The sequence below is a fragment of the Rhopilema esculentum genome, chromosome 18 (genome assembly GCF_057945365.1).
Source record: "Rhopilema esculentum isolate cy_ngs chromosome 18, ASM5794536v1, whole genome shotgun sequence".
Classification (NCBI taxonomy): Eukaryota; Metazoa; Cnidaria; class Scyphozoa; order Rhizostomeae; family Rhizostomatidae; genus Rhopilema; species Rhopilema esculentum.
This window is the reverse complement of record NC_142832.1, coordinates 4880045-4906162: the sequence shown is the minus strand read 5'-3', so window position 1 is coordinate 4906162 and position 26118 is coordinate 4880045. Positions and strand designations below refer to the sequence as shown.

General features: G+C 37.1%; 2 protein-coding genes across 7 annotated transcripts in view; both read right to left on the bottom strand.

The window, feature by feature from the left end:
• LOC135680757 (epidermal growth factor receptor kinase substrate 8-like protein 3) overlaps window positions 1-17072 on the bottom strand; it is a 49926-nt gene extending 32854 nt beyond the window's left edge. Inside the window, exons 1-4 of one of the 6 annotated variants that reach the window (XM_089113866.1) lie at window positions 16971-17072; window positions 14975-15015; window positions 14227-14252; window positions 4847-4947 (exon numbers count right to left, since the gene is read on the bottom strand). In XM_089113866.1, the coding sequence (XP_088969992.1) occupies window positions 4847-4947; window positions 14227-14252; window positions 14975-14996 (149 nt within the window). In that variant the 5' untranslated portion in view covers window positions 14997-15015; window positions 16971-17072. Of the gene's footprint in view, window positions 1-2951; window positions 3086-4152; window positions 4332-4846; window positions 4948-10743; window positions 10932-14226; window positions 14253-14974; window positions 15016-16970 lie in introns of those variants that run through there. The other 5 variants (XM_089113865.1, XM_089113867.1, XM_089113868.1 and 2 more) reach the window with 5 other exon arrangements.
• Window positions 17073-17222: 150 nt separating this feature from the next.
• On the bottom strand, window positions 17223-25963 carry LOC135680915 (neuronal acetylcholine receptor subunit alpha-7). The gene is made up of 9 exons (XM_065195149.2): window positions 25919-25963; window positions 25574-25650; window positions 24702-24922; window positions 23293-23337; window positions 22348-22457; window positions 21490-21634; window positions 20760-20856; window positions 19797-20423; window positions 17223-18686 (listed from the first exon to the last, which is right to left on the bottom strand). The coding sequence occupies exons 2-9, from the start codon at window positions 25620-25622 to the stop codon at window positions 18574-18576; spliced, it is 1407 nt and encodes a 468-aa protein (XP_065051221.2). The 5' UTR covers window positions 25623-25650; window positions 25919-25963; the 3' UTR covers window positions 17223-18573.
• Between the last annotated feature and the right edge of the window lie 155 nt (window positions 25964-26118).

Below are 26118 nucleotides of genomic sequence, written 5' to 3'. Positions count from 1 at the left end.
CTAGGCCACAGTGTTGAGAAAACCTCAAAGAAATATATGACAGCCCTTGCCAGGAAGCTATGAAACAGGAAGCACAAATGGAAATTGTCGCAATCCTGGCTCTAGCGTAGGGCTGGAGTGTCCAAGTATACATTTCAATACCCTTTAAAGGTTCTAAAAAAACCCCCAAACTATAGGATCTTCCAACTTGAAGTATACTCTTGCAGCTTGAATATAAGACCAAATCTATGCGACATAAATCTGTTTCATTTGCCACGCAGTTAAAAACAAAATAAGATATTGCTCTGACTGCAAGATCTTCTGCAGGTTGACGTTTGTGGACAAAATAATTTCAAAGGCGAGATGATAAAGAACTGTGGGGTGGGAGGATGACGGGGGGTAACTATCAGTAAGCAGATCATGCTCGCGGGAAACCTTACCACTCCACTAGTTGTTAAAACATGTGTGCAATTATTTACCAGCAGATAAAACAGTTAAATTTAAAACTAACATTGATGTCTATGTTTACTTTTGGGAATGTCAGTAGAATGTCTGAAGCGCACGCAAGCAAGGTATTCAACCCCGAGAAAGATGAGAAGCTTGATCGTGGAGAAATGAAGCAAGCAACTTGGAGCAAAGCTAAATGGGGAATTAGGCAAGGTAAACAGGAACAGGTGGCAAGGGTAACTGGAGATTTTGACCTTGGTTAAATCGGGGTTTAGCTCTAGGGAAAGTAGGGACTTGGGTAACGGGTAAATTGGGACCTGGGTCAGGGGGTAAATAGTGAATTTGGATCAGGAGGTAAATGGGGATTCGGGTTAAGGGGAGAATGGGATTTGGGTTAGCAGGTAAAGAGAGGGTCCTTGATCAGGAGGAAACGGAGCTTTGGGGCATGGATGAATGGAGACTTGGGTGAATGGAGACGAAGGGGAATTGGGTCAATGGTGAATAGGCATTTGAGTCAGGGGCAAATGGAGGCTTGGGTTGAGGGTAATTTAGATCTTCTGGCTCAAAACTTTAAAGCGGCTCTTGTTTAGAATAGTTTTGAAATGAATAGAGTACGTGCATTCAGTCATTTAAGTGAAAGCTCGAAAACTGAAATAAAAGCAAACTGTTATTCAAAATAAAATAACAGGCATAGTTGTAATTCAAGCCTAACTTGGAAAGAATCTGTTGGAATTTGTTGCCCTCACCCCCTGTCATCTATGTCTCAGCTGCGCACAACCGCAGTCTCTGCTGCTGTGTATAGGGTGTAATGCTGGTTAGAACTTTGAATATCAAGCTTGCGCGTCCATTTCAGCCTTTGACCAACCCTGACTCTAAGCTTATGAAAAGAAAACTCTAGGCCAACGAAAGGAAGAGTAAGCAATTTTGGCTGGCTCTTGAAGCTTGGTTTTTTACTACGTCCCAAACGCTCCTTCAAGAATAACTAGTGAAGTTACTAGTGAGTGCTGCTATCTATCTGACGGTGCGAACCCGAGTGAGGAAACAAGATACACTGATAATTCCAAGATGGATAATCTGAGGTAACAATTTCTGTACATAACGGTCTTCTGTGGGTTAGTCAAGACAACGGCCTTGGTAGGCAGGAAGTCGCTTGGTTCAACCCGTTAAAAATACATCAAGCCTTAGAGCAAAATATATAAGGTCGGGACATGTTCTGATTCATTCTGAAACACTGCTTTTAACAAAAGAGATTCTGTAAGCATAGTTAACCGCTGGTCAATAAGTGACGCCGGTTTGTCAGAGGATCATGCAACTCTTTTTCTCAGCGAAAAAAGCAACAAATTTGGGGGGTTGCACTGTGAAAAGGATCAGCTGAATTCTTGAGAAGTTTGTAGCGAATTAGTTTCTATCGTTATATAGATTCCGAAGGGTCGTCCACTGAGGACATGCCTCTTTTTATCGACAGGCCTTGTGGGGAACTTACCCTTCTAAGAAATAGGGCAAGCGACTGTTTCCGATCTTAACATTGTGCATTTTATGAAACTGATCTGCGATAGTATAATCTATACTATACAACTTATATACGATCTAGTCAAACAGTTTTAGCTAATCTTGACCAACAAACATTACTCTTTTATTCAAGTTACATTTATCCTGAATATTCTGACAGCCAAACAGCTATGCACAGCATATCATCTCAAAGTTAAAATATACACACTTCGCTAGGCTTCCTCGGAATAACCCAACACAATCCTAGTTAAAAGAAATTACGACCTTATAGTTAATTATTCATCGGCTAAAGAAGTAAAAAATATTTTCGTGTTTACCAACTTCCATCGATAATTCTAACCCTTTTCATTATCAACGGTCAGTATGGATAGCGAACTCAATAATACGATGCTTGATAACGGCTTAATTTCGACTGGCATATTACAGTTTGACATAAAGTACGTAGCAGCTGCGATTGTGTCGTAATATTCTTTTATTTTGGATACCTAAATAAGAGCAACGGGGTCGTAAATATGGGTCTAATTTTGATGATGATCTCGATACTGCGGTCCTCTCTTTACATCCAGTAAGTTCTGTGTTTGATTTGTGAGTTTGGTTTATTATTCGGTGTTTAAGCAAGCATGAATCCTGAGTGGTATGTACACAGAAAGCAGCCATTCTAACCCCTGGTCTTACTTGCACAGGAGTAAGAGGTGCTTCCGAATTGCGTTCCTGTTTCCTACTGGAAGCGGCCTAAACATTTTGGAAAACGGTTATAAACTGTCAAATAAACTGCACTGCCTCAGAAGGCTCAAAAGACAATTACACGAAGAAGGGAAGGGCAGGGAAACAAATGAGTTTTGCCCTCTTAACTGTAGCATTTTCTCGAAGCACGGGCAAGTTATCGAAATACCCTGCAGAAAAGATAAGCGGTATTGTAAACATTTTAATTACTACGCTGGTTAACAGTTGACGGAGATTTCTTATTAAACGAACAAGGCTATGAAATGAGAGAAAAGGCTCAACGGTAAACCCACCTTTTACTGATCTTCAAAGGCAGATGTCCTTAGATTACAGCGTCTCGAATGAAACAGTGATTCAACTACGATATTTTTTGCAACTTGACACCAACTACCCTATGAGTATTCGCTACTTTCTTCCACAACACATATCCTAAATTCTTGGGTTTGTTCAGGTGTAAAACCGCACATTGCCTTTGTTTTCTCTTTACGTTGTACATGTAACAATAAGTTTAGTTCAGTGAAGAGAAATCGTCCGGAAATGGCTGTTGAACTCGCGGAAAATAAGACAGACAATAGGAATTGCCAATGTATGAAACTTTGACACAAGGTATTAGTGGGAATTAAAACTCCGAGAGTTTTTCAACCATTATTCACCAAAATGAGGTGATGTACTTGTATAGAGATATTTGATTGAGTTACGTTTAGAGTTTTGTGATCTGGAATCTGGAATGAACTTGATCCTGATAATCAAGGTTTCTCAGCCCATTTAAAACCAAGGTATCTTGACGTCATACAAAGAGAGATGATGGCAGAGAGCAAAAAACCTGGAATGGCAGAATCAGAACCTCTGTCGAGTAACGGGATCGCCAAATGTGCAATCTTGGAGGGGTGGGGGGGGGGGGGGGGTCGCCTATTGCTCGAGCTTTATAGCATCCCTTTGTTCTACATATTTCTATTTATTCAATTTTCAATATCTATCTAACTTGCAGATTTTAATATGGAATAGGTAATATGATGAAGTATGAAGGATAACTCGAATATATATATCTTAGTTCCGTTGTCAGCATGTAACCAACGGAGCAATGGCCTCTAAAGGTTAATAAATGACATTTCTTTGTTTTTAGCAATAGAGCATAAATTTTCTGAAATTTTATACAAGAGAGCATAACACCAAAGGCTGAACCCAATGATGAAGTTCCTTAAAACAACCGAGGGGCAAATCACTCCAAGAAAATCTCGTACACCTTTTGTGAAAATCCTATTGTTTTATCTAAAAATCTCGTACGCTATTTGAAAGAGTGAATTGCCCCTCGAAAACAACCATGCGTCTGAATGAAAATAAAAGTAGATTCTGAGCAGGTATTCGGTACCAACTAATTGACAGCTACCAGGAAGATTATATTCTAAAGATTTATAAGTAACAACGTTCAATTTCAGTATGTTTTTGCTTGAAAGAGAATTAATCAAAGAGCAAAGAAGTGTGTTAACATTGTACCTGTTTCTTGACACTGCAATATCCATAAAAGCTTGTCAGGAATTATGAGTGATTTGCTCAAAATCGCGCATCAAAATAGCTTTTTATCACACGCTTGCTAGCTGAGAAACTGGGAGATGACGTCACAAAAACAAAGCCGAATAGCGATAGACACAGATCACGTCAAATGTCACATAATAACAACGACCTCAATACCAAAAGGAGACGTGACTGCCATAGCAACTGAAACCTGGCAACAGAAGGTTGTGATAATCACTATGGCAATTAGTCAGCGTGAATCAGAAAGGAAGCCGCCCACAAGACACTCCGCAGTTTCCTTAATCTGTTGAATAACTCTCAATTCTGATCTTAGCACGTAATGGAACAATATTTATGATTCATACACGAACTCGTCTTAGCCTTAAAGGACGAAATTCTCTTCATAGTTTATGCATGAAGACACAAAGCATATGCCCGAGGGGCACAGAATATTAAAGGTGCTCCTTCATCGCGATCAAACAAGATGCCTGCTCCTTCGTCGCGCACATACATAAAACGATAGTTGTCATCGCACTCACAGCGTCATTACGTGCTGCGCAATGAAAGGCCTTGTTTCTTCCCGATTTCTAAACAGAGTAACATATATCCTTAAGGTAATACAATAAAATGAAAAATTTCCAGAAGATGTATAAGGTGAGATGTACAAAACTCTAACTTGTTGATTGGAATTTGCTTCACAGCTTCTTTTCTGCTTCCCTGGCTGTATGGGAAAGCCATATTTCTTTCAAACCCGTCTGAAAGTGTTCTGTTCAGCTCCTAAAGGAGACAAATTAATTCAAGTTGGTCATTCACATCAACATTGCGAGAATTTTTTCAATAATTTCTAAATTTAGAACTCTGTAACCCAGGAACAATTTAGTTTACGGTTTCAAAAGCCATGGAAATGACCCCTGGATATCATTCTATGAATCACAGAAGAAAATGATTGGAAATGCAAGTTTAATAAGCATAAAATACAGTCACAATTAAAAACCAATTAAAAGACATTGATTTTGATCAATGACATAAAATTAGTGGGAATCTATAAAATTGATGAATAAATCGCATGGCTGGGGATGATAGCAACTTAAAAACCATAGCAAGCGCAGAGTCCATAAACGTTGTTAACCTTCCTCCAGACAAAAACACCCCAGAAGGCAAACCTTCCTCACAAACAATAGAAAGTGGGCGTGGCTTGGGTGTGTCATATGAGCTTCTATTGTTTTTCATGAACCTTCCTCCGGTCAGTGGCCGTGCGACCGTAATGTTTTCCTGACTCTGAGCAAGCGCCATGTGCCCCTACGCCTACTCTACATATCACCCTAAAACACAGGGGTGCCGTCCTAAAAAGTTAGAAAGGGGGGCTGTGCTGTAGGGAATTTCTAGAAGCCACACCCAGTACCACACCTTTATCGACACCCTATATTTTTGTGTTCTCTGTTGGGTATATGAAATTATATATATATATATATATATATATAAAAAACGGAAACAGAATAAACAAAAACTGCCTTGGCTACGGTGAAATCTCCAGTGTTGGCTTCGGAGATTCCTCGCACATTTCATTAGGCCGTTTGGCTCAGTGGAATAAACGTGGGTTTTTGAAGCAGCAAACTGGAGTTCGATTCCGACAAAGAGTGGTTCGATACAATATATATAAACTGGCTTGTTAAGGGGGGTTGAGCCCCCCTAAAATAAATACGTTATCTGAAAACTCTTTCACTTAATCCCATGATATGCCTGGATTATTAAATGAAATCAGACACGGAATGGAACGGATCTCTTTGCAACGGAACACCCCTCCCCCGCCCTATCGGAAAGCCCAGTCCTTCAACACGAAAGGATGGCCAGAAGCATTATATGAACTCATCTTAAAACGCCATACGTCCCTACTTGAATATTTTTAATATGCTTCATAAATCTGTTATCGAGACCTCCGTCAAAGTGCCTAGGCCTATTTGCATGATTGTCTCTGGACTTCTCAACAATTTTTATTATCACCGACACAAGGTTTCAGGTTTGATCGTCATGGTTATCATGGATTTAATTGATTTAAGATTATCATTTTATTGTTGGTCTACACAAGTGACTATCTGTTTTTCCCATTCCTTGCATGAGCCTTATTTGTCAAACAATATTGTTTTGTTGCTGCCTGGTTTTTCCTAGAGATCCCATTTGTCCTTTTCTTAAGGGGATTATTTGACTCCAAGATCTCCGACTTGACAGCAAACAGTTTTATCACAAAATGTATATATATATATACGTATTTTATTGAAGTAATTTTATTTTATGGTAATTATGTGAATATTTAATGTAAATGAAACGTTGTTTTAGCAGTAATGCCGTGAAGGGGGGCTTAGGGGTGGGGTTCAGCAACCTTGTTGAAATTAATAGAGATTCGATACATCATCTCAGGCTTATAGCAACGAGTTTGAGGGCTCTAGCCCCTAGCTCCAGGGTCTTTTCTAACATACTAACTGTGGGGGCAATTGCCCTACCATCTCTTGACTTTGCCCCCCCCCCCCCACTTAAGAGATTTTGGACCCCAGAAAATAGTCCCTTGTTTGTCGCCACCACTACGTAGAATTGTGAGGCACACCTGCAGGAGCCATAAGTAATAGAAAACGATTGGAATACGATATCATAAGTGTTTACATGGCAGTGATTTTATAAGTTTACATGGGAGACTTTTATACAGTCGAAAACTAAAAACTGAAGGATATTAGGGGATCAAAACTAAATGAAGATGTATATTGGCACTCTTTATTATAGGACCAAATCTTTAAAAAATAAGGTCCTTAAAATTACTGTTTAATTCCTGTATCACCGTCGTTCATTTCAGATTAGTAAAAGGAACGGCACAGAAAATGTAAGGGGTCAGACAGCAAAATTAGCTATGGATCGTGTTTGTCTACATTTAGATGTAAATTTGTGCCACAAATTTGATTGTGTTTTTGGTTTGCATGATTCATCCCAATTCCACACATATTCGAACAGTTCCGTTGCAAAGAGATTCATAGCATAGTGATTTTTTGGCTACCTTCCCTCCTAGAGTGTCTGATTTAATTGAATAATCCAGGCATATCATGGGATCAAGTGAAAGAGTTTCCAGATAACGTCTTCGATACTTTTGCTGATTTCAGGCCAAACAAGACTTTTCAACGAGGATTTTATACATGCTTAGAAGAAGTACTGGACTCGTTCAAAGTTTGTTGTCGTATCACCTGACAGTATGACCGTTGAAAGAAGTGTTTCTGCATACAACATTCATAATTAAGGGAATAAACACTAAGAAGAAAACTGTTCATTGCATGGAATGGCGTCCCAACATCAAAGTTTGACACATGGCCAGCCATTGCAAGATTTTTTCAGAAAAAGATTGTCATGAATCAAAGCTAACTGTAGAAACTTACAAAAATAGATAATTTATTTCTCAGTTTTTTTAATGGAATTCCTGGGACTTTGATCAGACATATTTTCACTTTTGAATAATATCTCAACTTCAAGTGTCAACACAAAGCTGTTTCATTTCCTTTGAAATATGAAATGAATTTCTTTGAATTATGGGATCATAAAAGCTTCCTAGAAAATACACTTAATCTCCCGTTTTTGGTTGGTCATCTCGTCCCTTTTCAAAAATTGCCCCCCTACTTGAAATTTCTTAAAAAAGGCACTGCCTAGTCCTTACATAGAACCTAGCAACAACCTCTCGCTCTCGGGGCTCTTTGACAGCCTCAGTGAATCCATTCTCGACTGATAGGCTTTCTCAGATATCTGGTTTTATTGATATCAGTTACTGGAATACTTGCGGTTGTCTTGTTGAATGGTAGTATGTAGCAACATGCAATTTTTTCAATTATTTTGAAAGTTAGTGATTTCGTTTAGGCTGTTTTTTATCAGCATTGCCAAGGTGTTTTTCCTTAAAAGAATTTCTCCATAGTAACCAAAAGTAAATCTCGTTATCACTGTACAAAAGTTACAGCTATTAACGTACAAGATGTGCTTATGTATGCAAAGACTGGGGTGCATTTTGGTTATGGCTGTTGCAATCTGATTTAAACAAACACAGTAGCAGAGCCAGTGAGGTACGATTGAGGGGGAAGGCGGGTTGAGCGAGGGGAAGATGGGAGCCACACCCTTCAAAACGCCAGAAAACGCCCTTTTTCAAAACGATTTTTTCGCCGTTGAGGGGGGGGGGCGTCCACCCCCTCTTGCCTTCCCCTCGCTACCCCACTGGAACCACTCGTATATAAAAGTTTCAAGTGACCCCCTGGGCTCCCATTTATGACAGACAGTACCTCTGCCAAAACACATGCCAAAGCATATATTTTCCATTGCAGTTATGTTTCTGATGACGTCACAACGCGTAGTTGCTATCGCTCGATAACTTTGCGTGACAATTCATAAACAACTCGTAAAATGTGAGTAATTTAAAAGCTTGACACCTGATAACAACAGGGCTCCGTAATGTAAACAAATACAAACTAATCAATTCACAACCAGTTGAATGCATCCTATTCACCAGAACTACATGGCAGTTATTAATAGCCATGCCTTGATTATGCCTTGATTAAGGAACAAAACAAGCAATCTTCCTTCATTAACCTGATTGCAAAGTGTTGCAAATGCAGATACAGATGTATCCCGTTAAGTCGTACCCTGATAACTCAAACTTTCACTAAGTCGATTTGATATTCAATTGCTATAGGTTAAGTCAAAAATCGTACCCTGCATAATTCAAACATTTGCCTAGTCGAACAATTTCCTTGCACTTCTTGAAGGTCAGACCTGACAGGATTCAACTAAACATGAACTTTATGCATGATGGTTTCGCATATATTGAAAGGGTGTAATTTGGGCCTGGTAAGAAAGAATCTTTGGAAAACCAGCGTATCAAAATATAAAATTTCGTTTGAAAACTAATCGCAGTTTCATCAAAGCTAAAACTAACACAATTCTATAGCTGATATTGCTAATTTTCGATTGAAGCACAACAAAAAAGGAGATTTCTTTTGTCGAGCACCAAGTCTGAGCATCTTGCTTGCAACAAATGTTTCTCATCTATTTGATATTAAAGGAATTCACACTGACCAAGATTCTTGCCCAAGGTTCACTTAATTTTAACAAGATCTTGAGTTCTACAGTACATAATTTTTGAACCAGTTATTATATCATAAATATTCGTTATTATTCAAAATCTATAATTATTCCAACAAAAAATTTAAAAACTTTAGATAAATATAGGATTTTCTTATCGTTTATTTAGGATTTATCTGCGACTTCACTGCAGAATTAATGAATAGTTATTTAAAATTCCATGCTATTCAGTACCTCAGTGTAGGGGTGAATTAGTACTGCGGTGACTGAACGATGTTTATATATATGGTTCTTTTAATAATACCAATACAAGAGATTGTTGCTCTAGGCCAAGTTTTCCGAGGGGCAACTCACTCTTGCAAATAGCGTACGAGATTTTCCCTAAAACAAAAGGATTTCCAGGGATTTTCAGATAGAACAATAGGATTTTCACAAAAGGTGTACGAGATTTTCTTGGAGTGATTTGCACCTCGAAGTTTTCATCCTGAGCTTTTGCTGACAATTATAATTTCTACCATAAATGACGTCATAAATAACTATGAATGCCCCGATCATTCATATGACTTGTTGGACTAACAATATTATCAAGAAATGCGAAAGCTCCACCTCTAGTTACTTGGTTGCCTGCCGAAACATAATGAGGGGAAATATGAGACACGTAATCTTGCTCATGATTAATATGTGATTAAACAGCAAGCATTTTCGAAAGAAGACAGTTCAATGTTTATATTATGGTTTGTTCGGGAAAGGTAAATAAATATAATGGATGTAAAGAATTCCAGAAAGCGTGGGCACTGTATGATTAAAGTTCAAGACGTCATCTGGGATGAAATGCTATGAAGAAAACAAGTGGGGTCTTCCCCCAAAAGCCCCCCAATTTGAAGTAGATTTACAGAAGCACGGAGAAATTGGGGGAGGGGACTGTTGAAAATCCAAGTCCATCTAAGTATTCACTAATTTTAGCTGTTTACTTCCTTTTCAAGGTAAACAAAGCATCGCCAGCGACAAGACCAGCTCTCTTGCTGGTGTTTACAATATTAGGATGTGTTTTTAGGATGTGGAGGATGGGAATACGGAAATTAAACATGATCCTTTGCTTGAAAGGGGTTTGCAATGAATGCTCAGGTTATACGAAAGCTTTTACTAGACTCCTTTGTTCGTCACTTCTGTCTAGCATGATTCCGTTAGCAAGTGGAATTCACAGTTTGCATTGCCTACTGGCGAATGCAGTTGTGTCTACAAGCAGGTGAACAAGGGATAAGTTCAAATTCTATAACTGCGCTTACTAATGCCTGTAGAAAAAATATTTGGCACTGGCAAACTCGTTTATGATAGGGGTTCACCTCAAGGCAGTAAACAAAGGTGGAGGAAATTTCCTGGATAGATGGAAACTTGATGTATATCTTGATCGCTGAAATGCTTTACAAGCAAAAGAAGATAGCAAACAAGTGCCAGGTTAAATATTAAGGAACTCACCGGTAAGGAAAAGGCGATCCGATCTGTAGAATAACGCGAGAGAAATACTCGTCCTACTCAGTAAGATTTGCAATCGCGGTGACGGTGAACACCGAAAAGAGCTGGATGGACACGGCTTACTGGCCAAAATCAATGCAAGCATTGAATGGTAATTTGCGAACCTCTTTCACCTTCAATCACTAAGCGATTATTCTGTGGTACTATAGTATTCAATTATGCATGAACAAAGAGATTTATTTAACGACAAAACAGCGCATTGAATACAAGAATTTACAGGCTTATTCATCTGGCAAAAATGCCGATGATCTACAACAAGATCGCCGGGTGAAGACGGGAAAAAACTGGGTTTGTTTAGACCAAAACAAACCTCCTAGGAGAGTGACAGAGAGGCTCCAAATATTCCGAATATTGTTGTTTTAATGTCTTGTTATAATAGTCCGGTCCGGACATTTCCGGTGGTGCAGAATAAGGAAAATCAAGCAAACCGGGTCTTGAATATGATGTGGCAATCAAGATTCTCTAAATTCCTTGGCAAAAAAATCCGACAATATCCAAGCCAAAAAACACTTTCAGAAATTTTGAAAAAATTCAAAAAAATTAGCAGTTTCCTGATGCAAAAAATAAACTGTCGATGGGACTGAATGTATGAATAAAGGACAACGATGAACTTGCATTCTAGTTTCACTAGCTTTTTCCATGTTTCAACAACTGTCACCTCACAAATTTGCCTCGTTTATTATGAAACAAACTGAAACTGGTAACTGCTTTCAAAGAATTCACCCTGGGCTTTCAATCAAATTGAGGAAACCCATGAACACACACGTTTGTTGGGAAATGGCAAACTACAACCACTCCTAAGTTCAGAACAAATCTACGGCCATACCTGATAGGGCTTTGGCCATGCACAAGTACCTGACGGGTGCTCGGATTGGTGACCAACCCACGTGGTCAAAGGCTAGATCATTGAAAACAATTTGGTTTGAGGTAAGGAAGTGTTTGGCAGAAAGACAAGAATCTATAAGCACTCTGATTGTGGAGCTTCTATGTAAACTTCCTACGCAACCGGTCGCTCATTTACTACCGTAAATTTTCGAATTAGCCCCCTGGGGGCTTATTTATTTTTGATATTTTTGAATGGAGGCTTATTCGAGGGGGGGGGGCTTATACGAGGGGGGGCTTATACGAGGGGGGGCTTATAAATTTTTTGTAGACATTAAGAAGACATTATTAAAGACCTCGTTGATAAGTATAAATTTCTTAATGAGCATTTAATTAATTACTACCAAAAGTATGAATTTGTTGTGGTAATTCAATAAAACGTCATAGGCAACCTCAGATGGCAAAAATCATCAAATTGAGGGGTCCAATTTGAGAATTTATGGTAGCAGTGGGGGCTTATTCGAGGGGGAGGGACTTTTTCGAGGGGGGGGGGCCAATTCGAGGATTTAGAGTATACCAGGTATTCTTCCAAAAATGACAGCATCAATATCAAATATCGGAAATGAACGTTCATACGTTCAAAGCGTTCAAATAAGAACATTAACACCATATTTGTAGTTTTAGGAACAATTAGCATTAGAAAAATCAATGTTAAAATAAGAACAATATTATGAACATCAGAGCCTTGAGCTATCCAGAACAATAACATCAAGCACTTGCAAAAACTTTCTGGTTTCTATGTAAAAAGTGTAGTCCCTAGCAGGGCCCACGCCACTGGGAGGCCGAGGTGGCCATGACCCCCTACTTTTCTGCAAAGCAATAAGTTTTAAAGCTGCAGTAAAGGGGAAGAAGCCTTGGCCCTACTTTTGCTAGCCTTCCATCCCCACCCTCCCCCACTTTCAAATTCGTGACGTGGCCCCTGCCTAGTACACAAGCCTTTTCTACAGAAATAGTCATTCTCCTATCGCCTCCTAGAAAAACTTTGCCCAGCAAATTGAATTGCACTTTGCGGTCTTGCAATTGCACTTGTTTGGTTTGCCACTGTTTCTGGAGACTAAAGCGGTTTAAATCGCGACTAAAGTCTTGTAAAATCTCGAAGGACGAAATCGTTTTAATAGAATGGAGGAGAAAATTTCGTCAATGCTTGTCTACAATTAACATGGGTGGCCTAGACTGCTGTGAACGTGGCCATTCATCCAGAATTCACTAACAGGGGGAGGAGTTGCCTTCGAAGCAAAAATGGATTGATATTCATGAACGTCACTAGTCGGTCTCCTACCAATATGTATAAAAACCCTGTGGTTGACACCAAACGGGGGCAAGGAGTTGCCCATACTCGATATCCCTTCCTCGATTCTAGGATTCAAGGAAGTTCTCTAAAGTTAGTAATGAAAACAAACAGATTCGATAAATAATTATCTCATTTGTTTTTTATATCTATCGCAAGCAGAACCTCAGAATTCCCCGCTAATTGAAATCCTTTGTTTTTTAAATCTACATAAGACAATTTGCAATAGTTCTAACTGTTTCTAAAAACAAAATCTAATCCACTGGAGACGGCCATTCAACAAAAGTATTACTTATTTTTCTAGAAACGTGGGATATAAAACAATTATTCTGTGAATGATGTTGCTTGAAATTAAATCCCTTAATAGCTAATAAAACTCAATATTGCCATGCTGTTGCTTCTTGAGTGGCAATGCGGTCCAATTTCCGAGTGCAATTTTAAGATGGATTTAAATGTCATTAGCAAAAATAAAACTGTATAAGCACGTGAATGCGTCAAGTGAACTCAACCCTGAGAAAGCATCAGAATTAATATCGCGCACGGTGAAACATCAGCCATTGATAAATTCGTGTTTCTCAGAAATTCTCTTTAAATATTTTGTGACAATGCAACAATAGGTAATTAAGTTTTTCAAGACAATTGTTGTAGGATGTAGTCAACTCCTGAATCGTTCAAAGGAGGGCAACATTTGTTTTTGAAAGTCCGAATTTTCAAAATTTCTCTTAAGCAGGAGTAGTTATGATGAAAAAAGTTTTAATTCGAATCAGAAAAAAATTATAATGCCCAGGAAATCGAATGATTCAACTTCGCCGTATGTGAAAAATAAATAACATAAAAAGTTGTTGGGCATATATATATTGACGAAAAAGCTACAATTAATGACAGAACTTTGAGATTGATAATAAAAATTTAAGAAAAACTAAAACTACAACTTGACATGGCAGTGGTTGTGCCAACGACTTGCCACATTGAATAACTCCATATTTCATAGCTTTAAAGTCAAAGTAGTGATACTTAAATAATTTTAATATTTACCCTTTCTTTTATGAGAAAAAAATCATACAGCGGAGCATCTTCAAAATTTGCAATTACAGAGTGTTCTGGTCACTCCCTCTAAAATGCAGCTCATTTCAAGCAGTGTACCAGTAAAGGTATACCACTGGAAATCAAGGACCGTGGAGCATAATTTGGATCGATTAAAATAAGATATATTGCTTTTCTGACTAAAAAGTTCAAAAAATGAAAAAACAACTTACCACTGGGGAGCTGAAGTCTTGGAGCACTAAAAAATGAAATTGATTACAATGGAAAAATGATGGGAATTATATTGATATAAAGATGACAGTAAAAACATTTTTGGTAAATTATCTCATAACCAACAAGAGTAAGACTGCTAAAATGGGGAGCTTGCGGTTATTTTTGGGCTATAGGCCCTACTACTGATACATTTCCAACTTATTTTTAAATTTGATTGTATGGTTAAGACAACATTGGCCATAATTCTAAATAAACTTATTTAGCCTATAATAGCTAAAAAGCTTATTACTTAACTATTGAATAGATTTGTCTCAAGTCTTAGGCTCTCTCCTGACTGAGGGCCCTGATCAGTCCAAAGTGTCCAATTATCTTACAAAAAATTCTTGAGAAAGATAATTTTGATCTGAAAACATGGTTAACCAAATTGATGTCTGATTCTATCTAAACTTTATAAAAATGACAATAGGCCTTTACACTGACCAAGCATTTATGGCACTGCAATTTTCCATTTGATTATGATATGATACATATTACAGGGACCACAGAAGCAATGACTGAGGGGGCTTAGCTCCACAATTTATTTCTAGAATATTCTTGAAACCTACAAAAAGAATCATCTTTATCTTGACTTTGAGCATGTTGAGCCCTCAAAAAAACCTTTTAGCGTATTCAATCCATGTTTCAAATGCTCAATTTAAACTGAAACAGCTCAAAAGAAATAAAGTGACACTATTTGCCGATACTTACATCTATCCTGATTGACAGCCATTCATTCACCCACTTGTGAACTATAATGAAAATCATTATATGATATATATATACATATTGAGGTCCAATAATAAAAAAAATGAAATACAATTGTCATAGCTTTTCTTTATTTTCTCTGTTCTTCTTTTTGTTATATGCAATAACCTTCAGCTTGTTTTGAAGTTTGCATTATTTGGTAGTTTGCATAAAATTTCAGTTGTCATAGGTTAAGGGTTACCATCTTTGACAGTAAGCAAAAACTGTATCTTTTAAAAATTCACTATGATGAATGAAATATGTTGAAGTATTCAAGTAACAGTAAATTTATGAAAAAAGACAAGCCACGGTCCCTGCTGTTCACTGGCTCAAAACGATAAGAATCTCTACAAAAAAGCAACTTATCTTATCTCTAACCATTTTTCCTTTTGATGTTGTTGCCCAGTGTATGGACATTAAATTTTGTTTGATGGTGGGGGGGGGGCACCAGGGCATGTTTAGCTTAGCTTAAATACATTCCAGAATTTCTTGGAGCCATTTTCTTCCCATTGTTTAAAATGTTTTACTATTATTGGGCATACTTTTGTTATGTTGATTAACATAAATGTATCTTATGATTGTAAAGTAAAAATTGAATTTATTACTTTATAAGGCCCCATGGAGCCTTAATGCCCTGGGGAAATTTGCCCCTTTGCCCCCCTCTGCAGCCCTGGTTATTTGACGCCTCTCAGATTCCTAACAAATCATGAGATGGGTGACAGTTTTTGATAAAATCTTTTCTCACAAGAACGATTTTATGAGAAATCTTACGATTCTCACAAGCCTCCAAATTTGTTAATTATTATTAATAAAAGTTGGTTAAGAGATTAAGAACAAGCTGAGGTACTTTTAAATGTATTTCTGAACAAAGTTTTTTGGTGGTTTGATGCTGAATTTTCAAACTTTGTTTGCAAATGGGGCCTGAACATTCTCCTTGAACACAATATTCAGAAATCGCACTGCTTAAACCCTTATGATTTAAGAACAAATCAAGCACCATCCAGTCTCACAGTTTTAATAGCTTTCCTAAAAGTTTTAATGACTTTTTAACAGTATTATAATTTTTATACTAGTTTCTTCTATACACTATTCAAAATACTTTTAGCTAATTTAAATTCAATAAAATTTGTACAAGAGATGAAGAGCCACAAATATGTCGTGGGTAAAACTCAAAAGAAAACAACCATGTATGTATGTATGAAAGTCAAGAAGCCAGCCTGAACTTCAATTTATACAGCTTATAAAAATAGCTGGTTCCTAATTTGACCGTTTCGAAGTGCCAACAGTTCTTAGATGATGTCATTAAGAAATTTTTTGGGGGGCAGCTGTCCCCCATGACACACCATAGCACCATCCCTGCACTAGTGACTCATGCCAATTCCTTTCCATGAGATATCTCGTGCACGGAAAGTCGAGTCCACACTGTTTTGCAAGAGCTATCAATACCTTTGTGGGCGAAGCTATCAATACCTTTGTGGGCAAACTTCGCAGCACCCAGTTAATTCTCGACATTAATTGAAAATATCTGTTTAAATATCTCATTTCGTTGTCTTTACAGCATTGGGTATCATGCATTGATTTCGTCTACATTCCTTTGACTTAGGTGTCCAAAAGGTGAACTTTTCTATGACGTGCATCCGGTCCCGTCCAGATTACTCGAGGCCAAAGAGCACGGGTAAAAAGGCTTTAAAAATCTTAAACGTCACTAAAATAAATAAAACAACTAAATCGAAAGTGAGCTAGGTTGGATATGAAAATAACGCAAGGCAATGTATGGGCATAATTATCAGCTGAAGTCCAAATTGTGGAAAATATGGGTGGAATTTTAGGCCGTCATGTGCTGTTTACAAACAGGGGAATTCTTTACTAGAAAGAATGCTTACGTTTGTTACAAATGCTGCTAAAAAGGTATTACTTGCATGGATAAAGAAAACGAATATAACATTTAAAGAATACCAACCTTCTTTTTGTCATGAAAAATGAAGTTAGCCCCCTCCTTCTTTCCAATGATTCACCGAGACTCACTCGTGTTATGACTCCCAAGAGAGATGTTGAAATTTTGGTTGACGACCATCCAAAACGAGGTAACACCATAACGAGAGGTAGGATCAGACGCCAAAGATCAACGAAAAGAACCAGGAGAAAGGTTTGGCGTACTTGTTTTTTTACTTTATGAAGCTCAGAGAGAGGTAAAAAGGACATTACAAGATACCTGCCCCACATTCAACAATGCAAAGTAAATTCTCCTGATTCGAGTTGCGGCTCGCCCTGTCATTTCTAAATTATAAAGTTCTAAACTTAATTATTTCATTCATGGGTTGTCAGGATTAAATTACTACTTTTGATATTGTCAAATGTGCCCTTGGGTAGACCTTGGCTAGACATTGGCTTGAAAAGAATTGCAAAGAAAGTATACTCTTGGCTAGACCGAAAACCAAAAAGTCCTTGTATTTTTTTGTATAACCTTGCTTGTGGTACATCCCCAGGTACCTTAACTTTGGAATAACCCCCCCCCCCTCCCCTGGTTATTCCCAACATTTGCTTTCAAAATCACTGATCTCAAAAAACGGTACAGGAAGATGAAACCATTCATAGAATGGCTACCCAGGTCTAGCTAATTGTCTAAATCAAAGGTCTAAAGATATGGATACCTACGGCTAAAAACCAATATGAATTCTGTGCTTTGGTAGATCAAATAAAAATTAGTGGTTATTTTTTAGCAAAGAAAACAGTACATTGCAAGAAGAACAGACAGAGCACAATCTAGATTAGATTCTGACGATTGTGAGATAATGATAATTATGCTGTTTTGCATGATGGCTTTGTTGACTTCTGACAGAAAACTTAATATAGGCCTTGCCCCCCCCCCCACCCAAAAAAACTTAAATTGCACAAGTAAAATACCTTTTTTGTAAATATGGCTGTTGTGACAGCTATATATGAGGGCTGGCCCCCCAAACGAAAAGTTGTATCTCGGTCTTTGCCAATACTGTTGTCGAGCTTTAAACATAAGGTGCTTGTATTTTGTTCAAATAAAACTGTAAATGAAATCAAGGTACGTTTGCTTGTTGATTTTAAGTTGTGACAAGGCAATGATCTTTTTCAATGTTTTGATAGCATGCACTCAATTTGTGACTTTTCAATTTGTCAACAGAGTCTGCACGTAGGCTATGTTTGATTGCAGCAGTTAAAGATGAGTTATAAATAGGTGCAGTAATAAATTTAGTGTAAAAGAGCACAGGAAGACAATTGGCTTTAAGACTAAGAAAGGAAAAGAGGAATCATTTTAAAAATAAACGACTCGATTAAACTGTGAGTATATTATTGGATAAAAAGGTACATTGCCACCAAGTCAGTGCGATAATTAAAGTATCATATTTGTACAAACGTTACAGTTGTATGATATAGATGTAAGTTGTTTGATATAATATGTTTTTGACAATGAAGAGGAATTTAATAGTTTTAAATCACGTCGTTTTTAGCTCAGTAATTCCCTATTCCAACAGAGAGAATTAAATCTGTGAATAAAACATTCCTGTTTATCTTGATTTTTTTTAATGCTTTTATAGTGCTTTAATAACTATGAAAGGGCATACTACAACAATAATAATCATAATTTTGAGAAACATGTTGTCCAAGTAAGCGGAAATTTCTCTCCATTGTGACTGGTACAAATCTGAAATTAAAAGAGTAACTTTGGTAGGAAATTAACACGAACAGAGTATAAAAAAAACTTGAAGTCAAGGAAGAATTCTAAACCCAAATAAGTTTCAAAATTTAAGAATAAAAATCTCGTGTCTGAAGCAGTGATTTAGTAGCTTTCAAGTTAGGGGTCTGGAACACAGGCTATCATTTAGCAGTGAGGAAAACGCAATGTTTTTGTCACGTGTTTAGGTTCATATACATTAATAGAGGAATTATGTACTCAGTAGATAAATATTTCTAGCCCCCTTTAATTTCGCTGATGTAAAAAAAGAAGAATATAAACTGGGGGGGGGGGGGATATTTGAGCAGAAAGAATGGAATTTTTAGAAAACAAACATTTAAATTCACTTTTACTCTAATGAAGCCCCTTATGCCATGGCAAAATATTAGCTGATTTACATGTGTTAGTAGTCGTTTATTTTCGGGGCGTTACCGTGTTCCTTATTCACTACACCTTAAATTCATCTCAGATCAGAATATTAGTATATTTTATAAGAATGTAACCTTTACGTGCGGAAAAACTCAAGGGTTACTCAAAGCCATATTTTGCGATCAAAATATTTATAGAGTCCCTTCTATAAGTTCAATATCAATACTAAAGGTGTATTTTAAAATTTAATTCAGTTTTACAGCCACTCTTTGATTAAAAGGTTAAACTTTTGGACAAACAACATCTCATCAGCTCAATGGTACTTATAATTTTCGTCACAGAAGCCAATCTTTCTGTTCAAATAAATGTCTTTAAATAATAGTTTGGAATGGAAGAAAACCATATAGTGAATATTTGCAACAATTATGTGATATAAAATTATCATGAGAATAAAATACGACAAAATATGCATGAAGCTCTTGAATCAAGTAATATACATTAATTGGCAAACAAATGAAGTATCAAAATTACGATTGAGAGGGGTCTATGGGCAACGCCCCTTGAAGCAGTTTTGCAATGTCTTGTAGCTCATCTAAAAACGGTCATTCATAATACCAGGGCATTTCAATTCAACAGGTGCTTAAATGTTTCAACAAGTAACCATTCGTTTATCCAAATTGCACAAGAAGATTAGTACTGAAATTATCTTACCTTCATTGTTCTCCAAATTCTCACGAAAAGCATCGCCCCCTTCACTGTTTTCAAAATCTGCATCAGCGATTCTTTTCATTTTCATTTCACGGTCGTGGTCTCCAGCCGATCGAACTTCAATCTTCTTTGTCATATCTCCAATCTTCTGCTTCTTCTTAAATGAAATCGTCCATGTTCTCTTCGAGCCTTGAGCCAAATTCACAAGCCAATTGGGTGGGCGATATTTATTGTAATACAACCGAACATTAATTGTAGAGGCAACAAAAGAGAACACCAACATATAAAAGATGAGAACATAAAGGATACCAAGAAGTGGAGATGTGTCAGATTTCTCGGGTAGCTTGTCAGATATGACGATGAGATAAACACTGAAGCTGAGTATAACTGTAACTCCGAAACCAATCCTCTCGCCAGCCTCTGGAGGTATGAGATATGAAAGCAAAGCAAGAACAACAATAGCAATGCATGGGAAAATAAGGTAAAGTAGAAAGAAGGTAGGACGTCTTTTTAGCTCAAATTTATACTCCACTTGCGAAAATGGCTCTTCACAACAGGCATATTTCTTTGTCGAATATTCTGAAGAGAAATCTAGAAAATCCCAAACTCCATTTGAAATGTAGAATGAATCTAAAAAGCAAAAATGCAATGAAGTAAATTCCAAAGCTCCTTATTGAAGTCAAATTGTAGTTTGATCACAAAGCATGCAAATAAATAAATATGAACTTAGCAGTGAAAATATACAGGTTTGAGTTCTACATGCAGTAAAGAAACCTGAAATAGAGGGTGGGATCCAGGGAGACGTTGGGAGGTACGCCCCCTAAACTGGGCAATGTTTGTTTTAGCTTCGCCCCTCTGGGGCTTGCCCACGTCGGAAGGAATACACCCCAACCATAGGTAAAGTCCTGGATCCGGCCCTGCAATTTGTTTTATTCCAGATTTAGTAAAGATAAAATCATCACTTACCTTCGGTTACTTCATGTGTACTTGTTGGTTGATAACCAAATATGATTTTTAGACGGGGGGCAGTGTAAGACCAAGATCCAAAGGTCATGGGACATTTCTAGAAGCAGAAACACGATCTGATGTTAAAGAGTAGCCTCTGCTAAATCATTTACCTTTAGTTAGCTGTAACATAGATGAGGAAACTAAATTAGCGATACATATTAACTTATTCCTGCAGGAATCTCATCTGTCTTTTCCACTGGCAAATTACTACTTTGAAGTTAAAAGTCTGGAGCACAGGCAAGAGCCCTCTCTGAAAGAAGCTGTTTACCATAACCATCTCCAACCTTCTATCAATTATTATTTGAAGGTATCTTAACGTAAAGGAGGGTAGGTGTTGCGTTATATCAGCAGTTCAAATGGTCAATTTGTGATCAAAGCACCAAAGCAATAAAACAGCCTCGTTTTGAGAACTAGTTCAAACGTTTCGAAATCTTGTCACTCATACAGAGACTTTGACCCAGTTTAGGATTGGCACAAAAAGTTCATCGAAGATATGAATTTTATATTTCATGCTTTTGTGGTGCTGATTATGGGAAAGCATCAAGACCTCTAGCCTGCGCCCCAGTCCACAAATGCTGCAATTGCATTTGTGGACTGGGGCACAAGCTACAAGACCTCTTATTTCCCTCTTGCATACATCACTGTATCAAACTAACAGCTTTAAAGAAGTTAATGATCGAATAATCACCTGGGAATCGACAGGAAACCATTTAATGTTGATGTCACATGAAGCTGAAAGAGTGACAGAATTTGTCCATAAAACACTGCCGTTGGATCGAACGATGACTGGTGCAGTGTAGATGTCCGTGTAGGCTCGTTTGAAACTATCAGCACTGCAAAAGTAATTGAATTACAGGAATCAATGTTTTGAATATTGAGTATATAGAGAAAAAAACTAGAAACGCTAAAATAAAAGAAAGCAAAAAAGGATTTGACTGTCCCAAAGTCAGGTCTTTGTAAGATAGGCCTTCCTTTGTTTCGAAAGAATCTTCTAAATTGCTAAAAATCCTATTGTTCTGAACAATCTCGTACATGGCTTAAAAAAGGAGGATACACTCCTCAAGAGTATGGCTCACCGAGAAATAACTAAGTGTTCTTCAATAAAATAAGTATATAAGGTCTTCGTTTGACAATATCATAAGGCTTTCAATACGCTAAATGACATACGTTGAACTTTTCTTACAATAAATAACAAAAGAGGAACACTGTCAATATTGTCTGACAAAATATTAGCAAAGTAAAAATATAATACGATCCAGTCTCTAATAGTCTAATTTTATAAATTGAAAATAATCCACTTCATGGAATCACTTTTTGTATTTTAGAATTACAAAACATGACAGAGATGTTTACTCGTCTTCTGGTTATAAAGATTTGCACCTTTTCTCGTTTTCTCAAAGAAGTCATTTTCAAATTTTCTAGTTTCTGATCAAAATGGAACCTACCCAGACATATTATGTATGTTGCATTTAATGAGTCCACAGAACAATGAGAACTATGTTAAAAAAGCAAACATCATTAACGTTCAAACGCTCGATTTACTTACGTGTTGTAAAGAACAATGTCAGGAGTCCAAACATTCGTACTTGGAATATTTACAATGTCAGTTCCGTTGTAATTGGTTGCATTCCATTGCAGCTGAGGGTCAAGCCAACGCTAATAATACAATTCGATGTCATTATTGTGAGATAAAAGCTTAAAACTAGGATTAAAAGCTTTAAAAAACCAAAAACCAAAATTTCTGGCAGAGCATAAATTGGATCTTACAGAATTCCTGTGTAAATGGATGCTAAAATTTTCTGTAGATAGATACAATTTTCTTGGTACGCTGTTTCTTGACAGGGTAAGTTAAAATTTCTCGCGAGTTAGCACCAGTGTAGAAGATTGCCTAAGTGGGGGAGAAACACAAAATTGGGCTACCCTTATATGCACCCATTTTAAAACAGTAAGAGAACTGAACACTCCTATTATCTCCATCCTCGCATTTCTCTTTAGGTGTAATTCAACTTGGCTTTGAATACGGGTAGCGTTTTAGTCATATTCAAAACAACGGCTCTGTTTCAAAGCACCCTCAATTAATGTGGTACAAGATAATTATTGCATAACAATAATAATTATTATGAACAGGTCACAATTCTCCATTCCGGTGCACTTAAATGCTCTTCAAATTTTTAAACAACAACATAGGCATGGATTCTATAGCCTCTAATTCATTGAAGAAATAGGTGCAACTCTTTGAATCCAGAGCAGTTTTTTCGGTCATTTCCCAGTAAATCATCAATATCTGTATTTCTTGTTGTAAATCCCATGCATTGTCATATGTGCTCAACATTTTCTTCTTTGGAAACAAAAAGTCAAAATCAGAAAAATAAATGTTTCAATGTTACTGCATGATTGGAAATGAAAATAGGGCGTCTGTGGGTAATACATAGCTTAGCTTTGCACATAAAGTTTGCGAGCGTTTGTCTAAAAATCATTGAAAGACATCTACCATAATTACAAAGGCATCCACCACAAGAACTTGTTCTTTGGTATCCTAAAAGAAATATGCATTCAGTTCATTGCTTGTATTAGAAAACATTAGAGTTGTTGCCAGTGACAGGGCCAGCTACTAGGCTGCGATGAGGAGAGATGGACAAAATAACAAAAATTCAGCCCACGCTCTATTTAATGTAAGAAAGCTCCATTTTCCAACAGGGAATGACAATTTTCCCAATAGGGAATGACCACGACAAAGGTTTGGTAACGTAAATCTAGTTTAACAATCAATGAAGCACAACAAAAAGAAAACTTTGCCAAAATGTTTCCACAGTCCCAAAATTTTTCATCTAATTAGACGGAATACAAAAAGAGTCCTGCAGAAAACTTTAGGATGGGCATTACTTGCTAACTCAAAAGAAACTACCATACATGTCCAATCAGTTAGAATTTTAGCGCTCGAAGTTTATAAAACACATAACAACCTTAATCCTGTTTTCATGAAAAACTATTTTGTATAAAAAAACATCAGGTCATAACCTTCGACTGAAAAACCCCCTTGACATTCCAAAAGCCAGAACTACCAATAATGGTATCAGATCATTAAGTTTTCAAGGGCCTAAAGTTGAATTCACTCCCGGAATCAATAAAGACAGCACAAAATACTAGACAATTTAAAAATTTGATCAAAATTTGGTTCCTTGAAAACAAGTGCGCATGATCATTTTGCAGTAAATGAACTGTCTTATGCAATCCTTGGAATTGCTTCATGTTAGTCTTAATTAGTGTATAATCACTATTGTAGAGACCAACATTAAATAATCTACAATACAATACAATACAATGTCCCTCCTAGTCCCTTCCCCTTCCACCGGCGCCGCCATTTGTTGTTGCTACTAAAGGAAAAAATAATTCTGAAAGGCAGCACTCCGTAAGAATGGAAATATATTTAGAATCATGAACCTATAGAATGATGAATCATCAACCGCTTGCTTATTATCGCTCATAATCAAAACGATCAAAAGGCAAACGTTACATTCATCGATTTATGGGCATCCTTTTACAAATGTACGTACACAAAAAGCAACAAAAAACGCTTCTAAGGGATGACAACCCCTTATGAGCCCTGACCTAGAGACCAAGAGAACATTTGAAAGTTGTGGGGCGAAGCAAATTGAGGTAAGCTTAGCCAATGCGGGCATCGAACTTTATTAGGAAATTGAAGACAAACCTCGCTACAAATTCCAAGAAAGTAGCAAACATTCCTAACTAATTTGGTGTTTTGCTGAACTTTGTTTTTCTCTGTCCCTCCAGCCATCATGGGACCGAGCCCTTGTGTTACTGATGCCCCTCTAAAATCTATGTGTTACTGATGCACGTTTCTAAGCCCGGTAAATGAATACACAAGTTTTCACCACTCACCAGCTTAACAAGTTTGTTTAGCCTCAAGTCAAACTGAATAATCGCTGGCAATTTTGAAGATTGCACCGGCCGCATGCCGCTGCTGTAGTTTCCAAGAATATCTTGAAGCAAGCTAGTCTCATATTTGATAGTGTTTTTATCACCTGGGCCTAAAAAACGATGCATGATTTCTTCGTCCGTGCTCCCTACAGTATGCACCTGCACTGGTGGAGTTGGCTCGACTGTAGAAGAACAAAGATGGTAGGAACTTAACATTTATATCACAGGACGTTTTGATGTATCCGAAATCTAAAATTTAAGGCTTATTCTCGTGCACTATACTGATAAGGCATTGAGCCACAGTCCTGGTGTAGACATTAGATAGGATTCCCAATAAGAAAGGGGCAGAGCCGAATTCCAGCCCAGCCTCTCCTCTAAACTAAATTGTCTCGATATCAATTATTACAACAGTTATTCAAAGGTGGAGATTCATGATATACAACTTTTTAGCCAGCAATGCTAAGCTGTTTTTTTATTTTGGGAGACCAAATCCAGTACGTTATGTGCTGTTTGTTCGAGAAGCAGTCATAGTAACAATATGATATCAATTGAGTTTTACCTGAACTAACTTTGATACTTTCAGTTTAGCTCAGTTCAGCTTATAAATATCAAAATCAAGCACATAAAATTTAGTAAAAGTAAACATACTATAAAACAACTAGACGACAAGAACATTGATATGAGAACTTAACACGAGAATGTTACAAAAAATTAGTGCATTGATACGAGAACTTAACTCAGTATGCAAATTAAAAGCAAGAAATAAGATAAATTGTCACACTCCAAATTAAAAGTGGCTGTTTTTGGAGTTTTATAGGCCATAGTGTACTTACAGCAAAAGCACGCGACAATGCACGACAAGAGTGAAAGGAATAGCCTCATCTCAAAAGGATGTTCACACCATCAATTTCTAGAAATAAAAACAAGAAAGTTGACGGTTGATGGTTTATGGTGTACAATTTTAGAAAAATGTTGAAATAAAAGCTACATTGAAAACACCTGAGGCTCAGATTATCGAAAGAATAAGAACATGGAGCATCAACAAAAATTATTTTGTTCTGATAATGAAAAGAAGAGTGTAAGTGTAATTTTGACCAACAATTTCATGAGACACACTGGTAATTCAAGTTTTACGGATCAACTAATTAAACTCTTTGAAGATGTGCTAATGTACCTACCAATGTGCCAATGTGTCAGATACTACTTATCAACAAACTTAGTCGAAATCTCATTTATTACTTTACTGAAATGAACACGAATATTCTTCTTACCTGTTCAGTAATCCTCATCAGATTAATCAAGATTCATCTGTTACACCCAATGCTGATGCTGAAATCTGGAATTTCAAGGGATTTTAATTAGGACAACGATTGAACAT

Bases quoted from the DNA above. Each gene is read 5' to 3' on its own strand.
- LOC135680915 (XM_065195149.2), bottom strand. From the start codon at position 25,622: ATGAGGCTATTCCTTTCACTCTTGTCGTGCATTGTCGCGTGCTTTTGC. The intron at 20,424-20,759 runs GTAAGTGATGAT...TTTGCTTTTTAG, and splicing joins TACACATGAAGTAACCGAAG to ATTCATTCTACATTTCAAAT. The intron at 18,687-19,796 runs GTAAGATAATTT...TTTTAATTTCAG, and splicing joins GAATTTGGAGAACAATGAAG to ATTTGTACCAGTCACAATGG.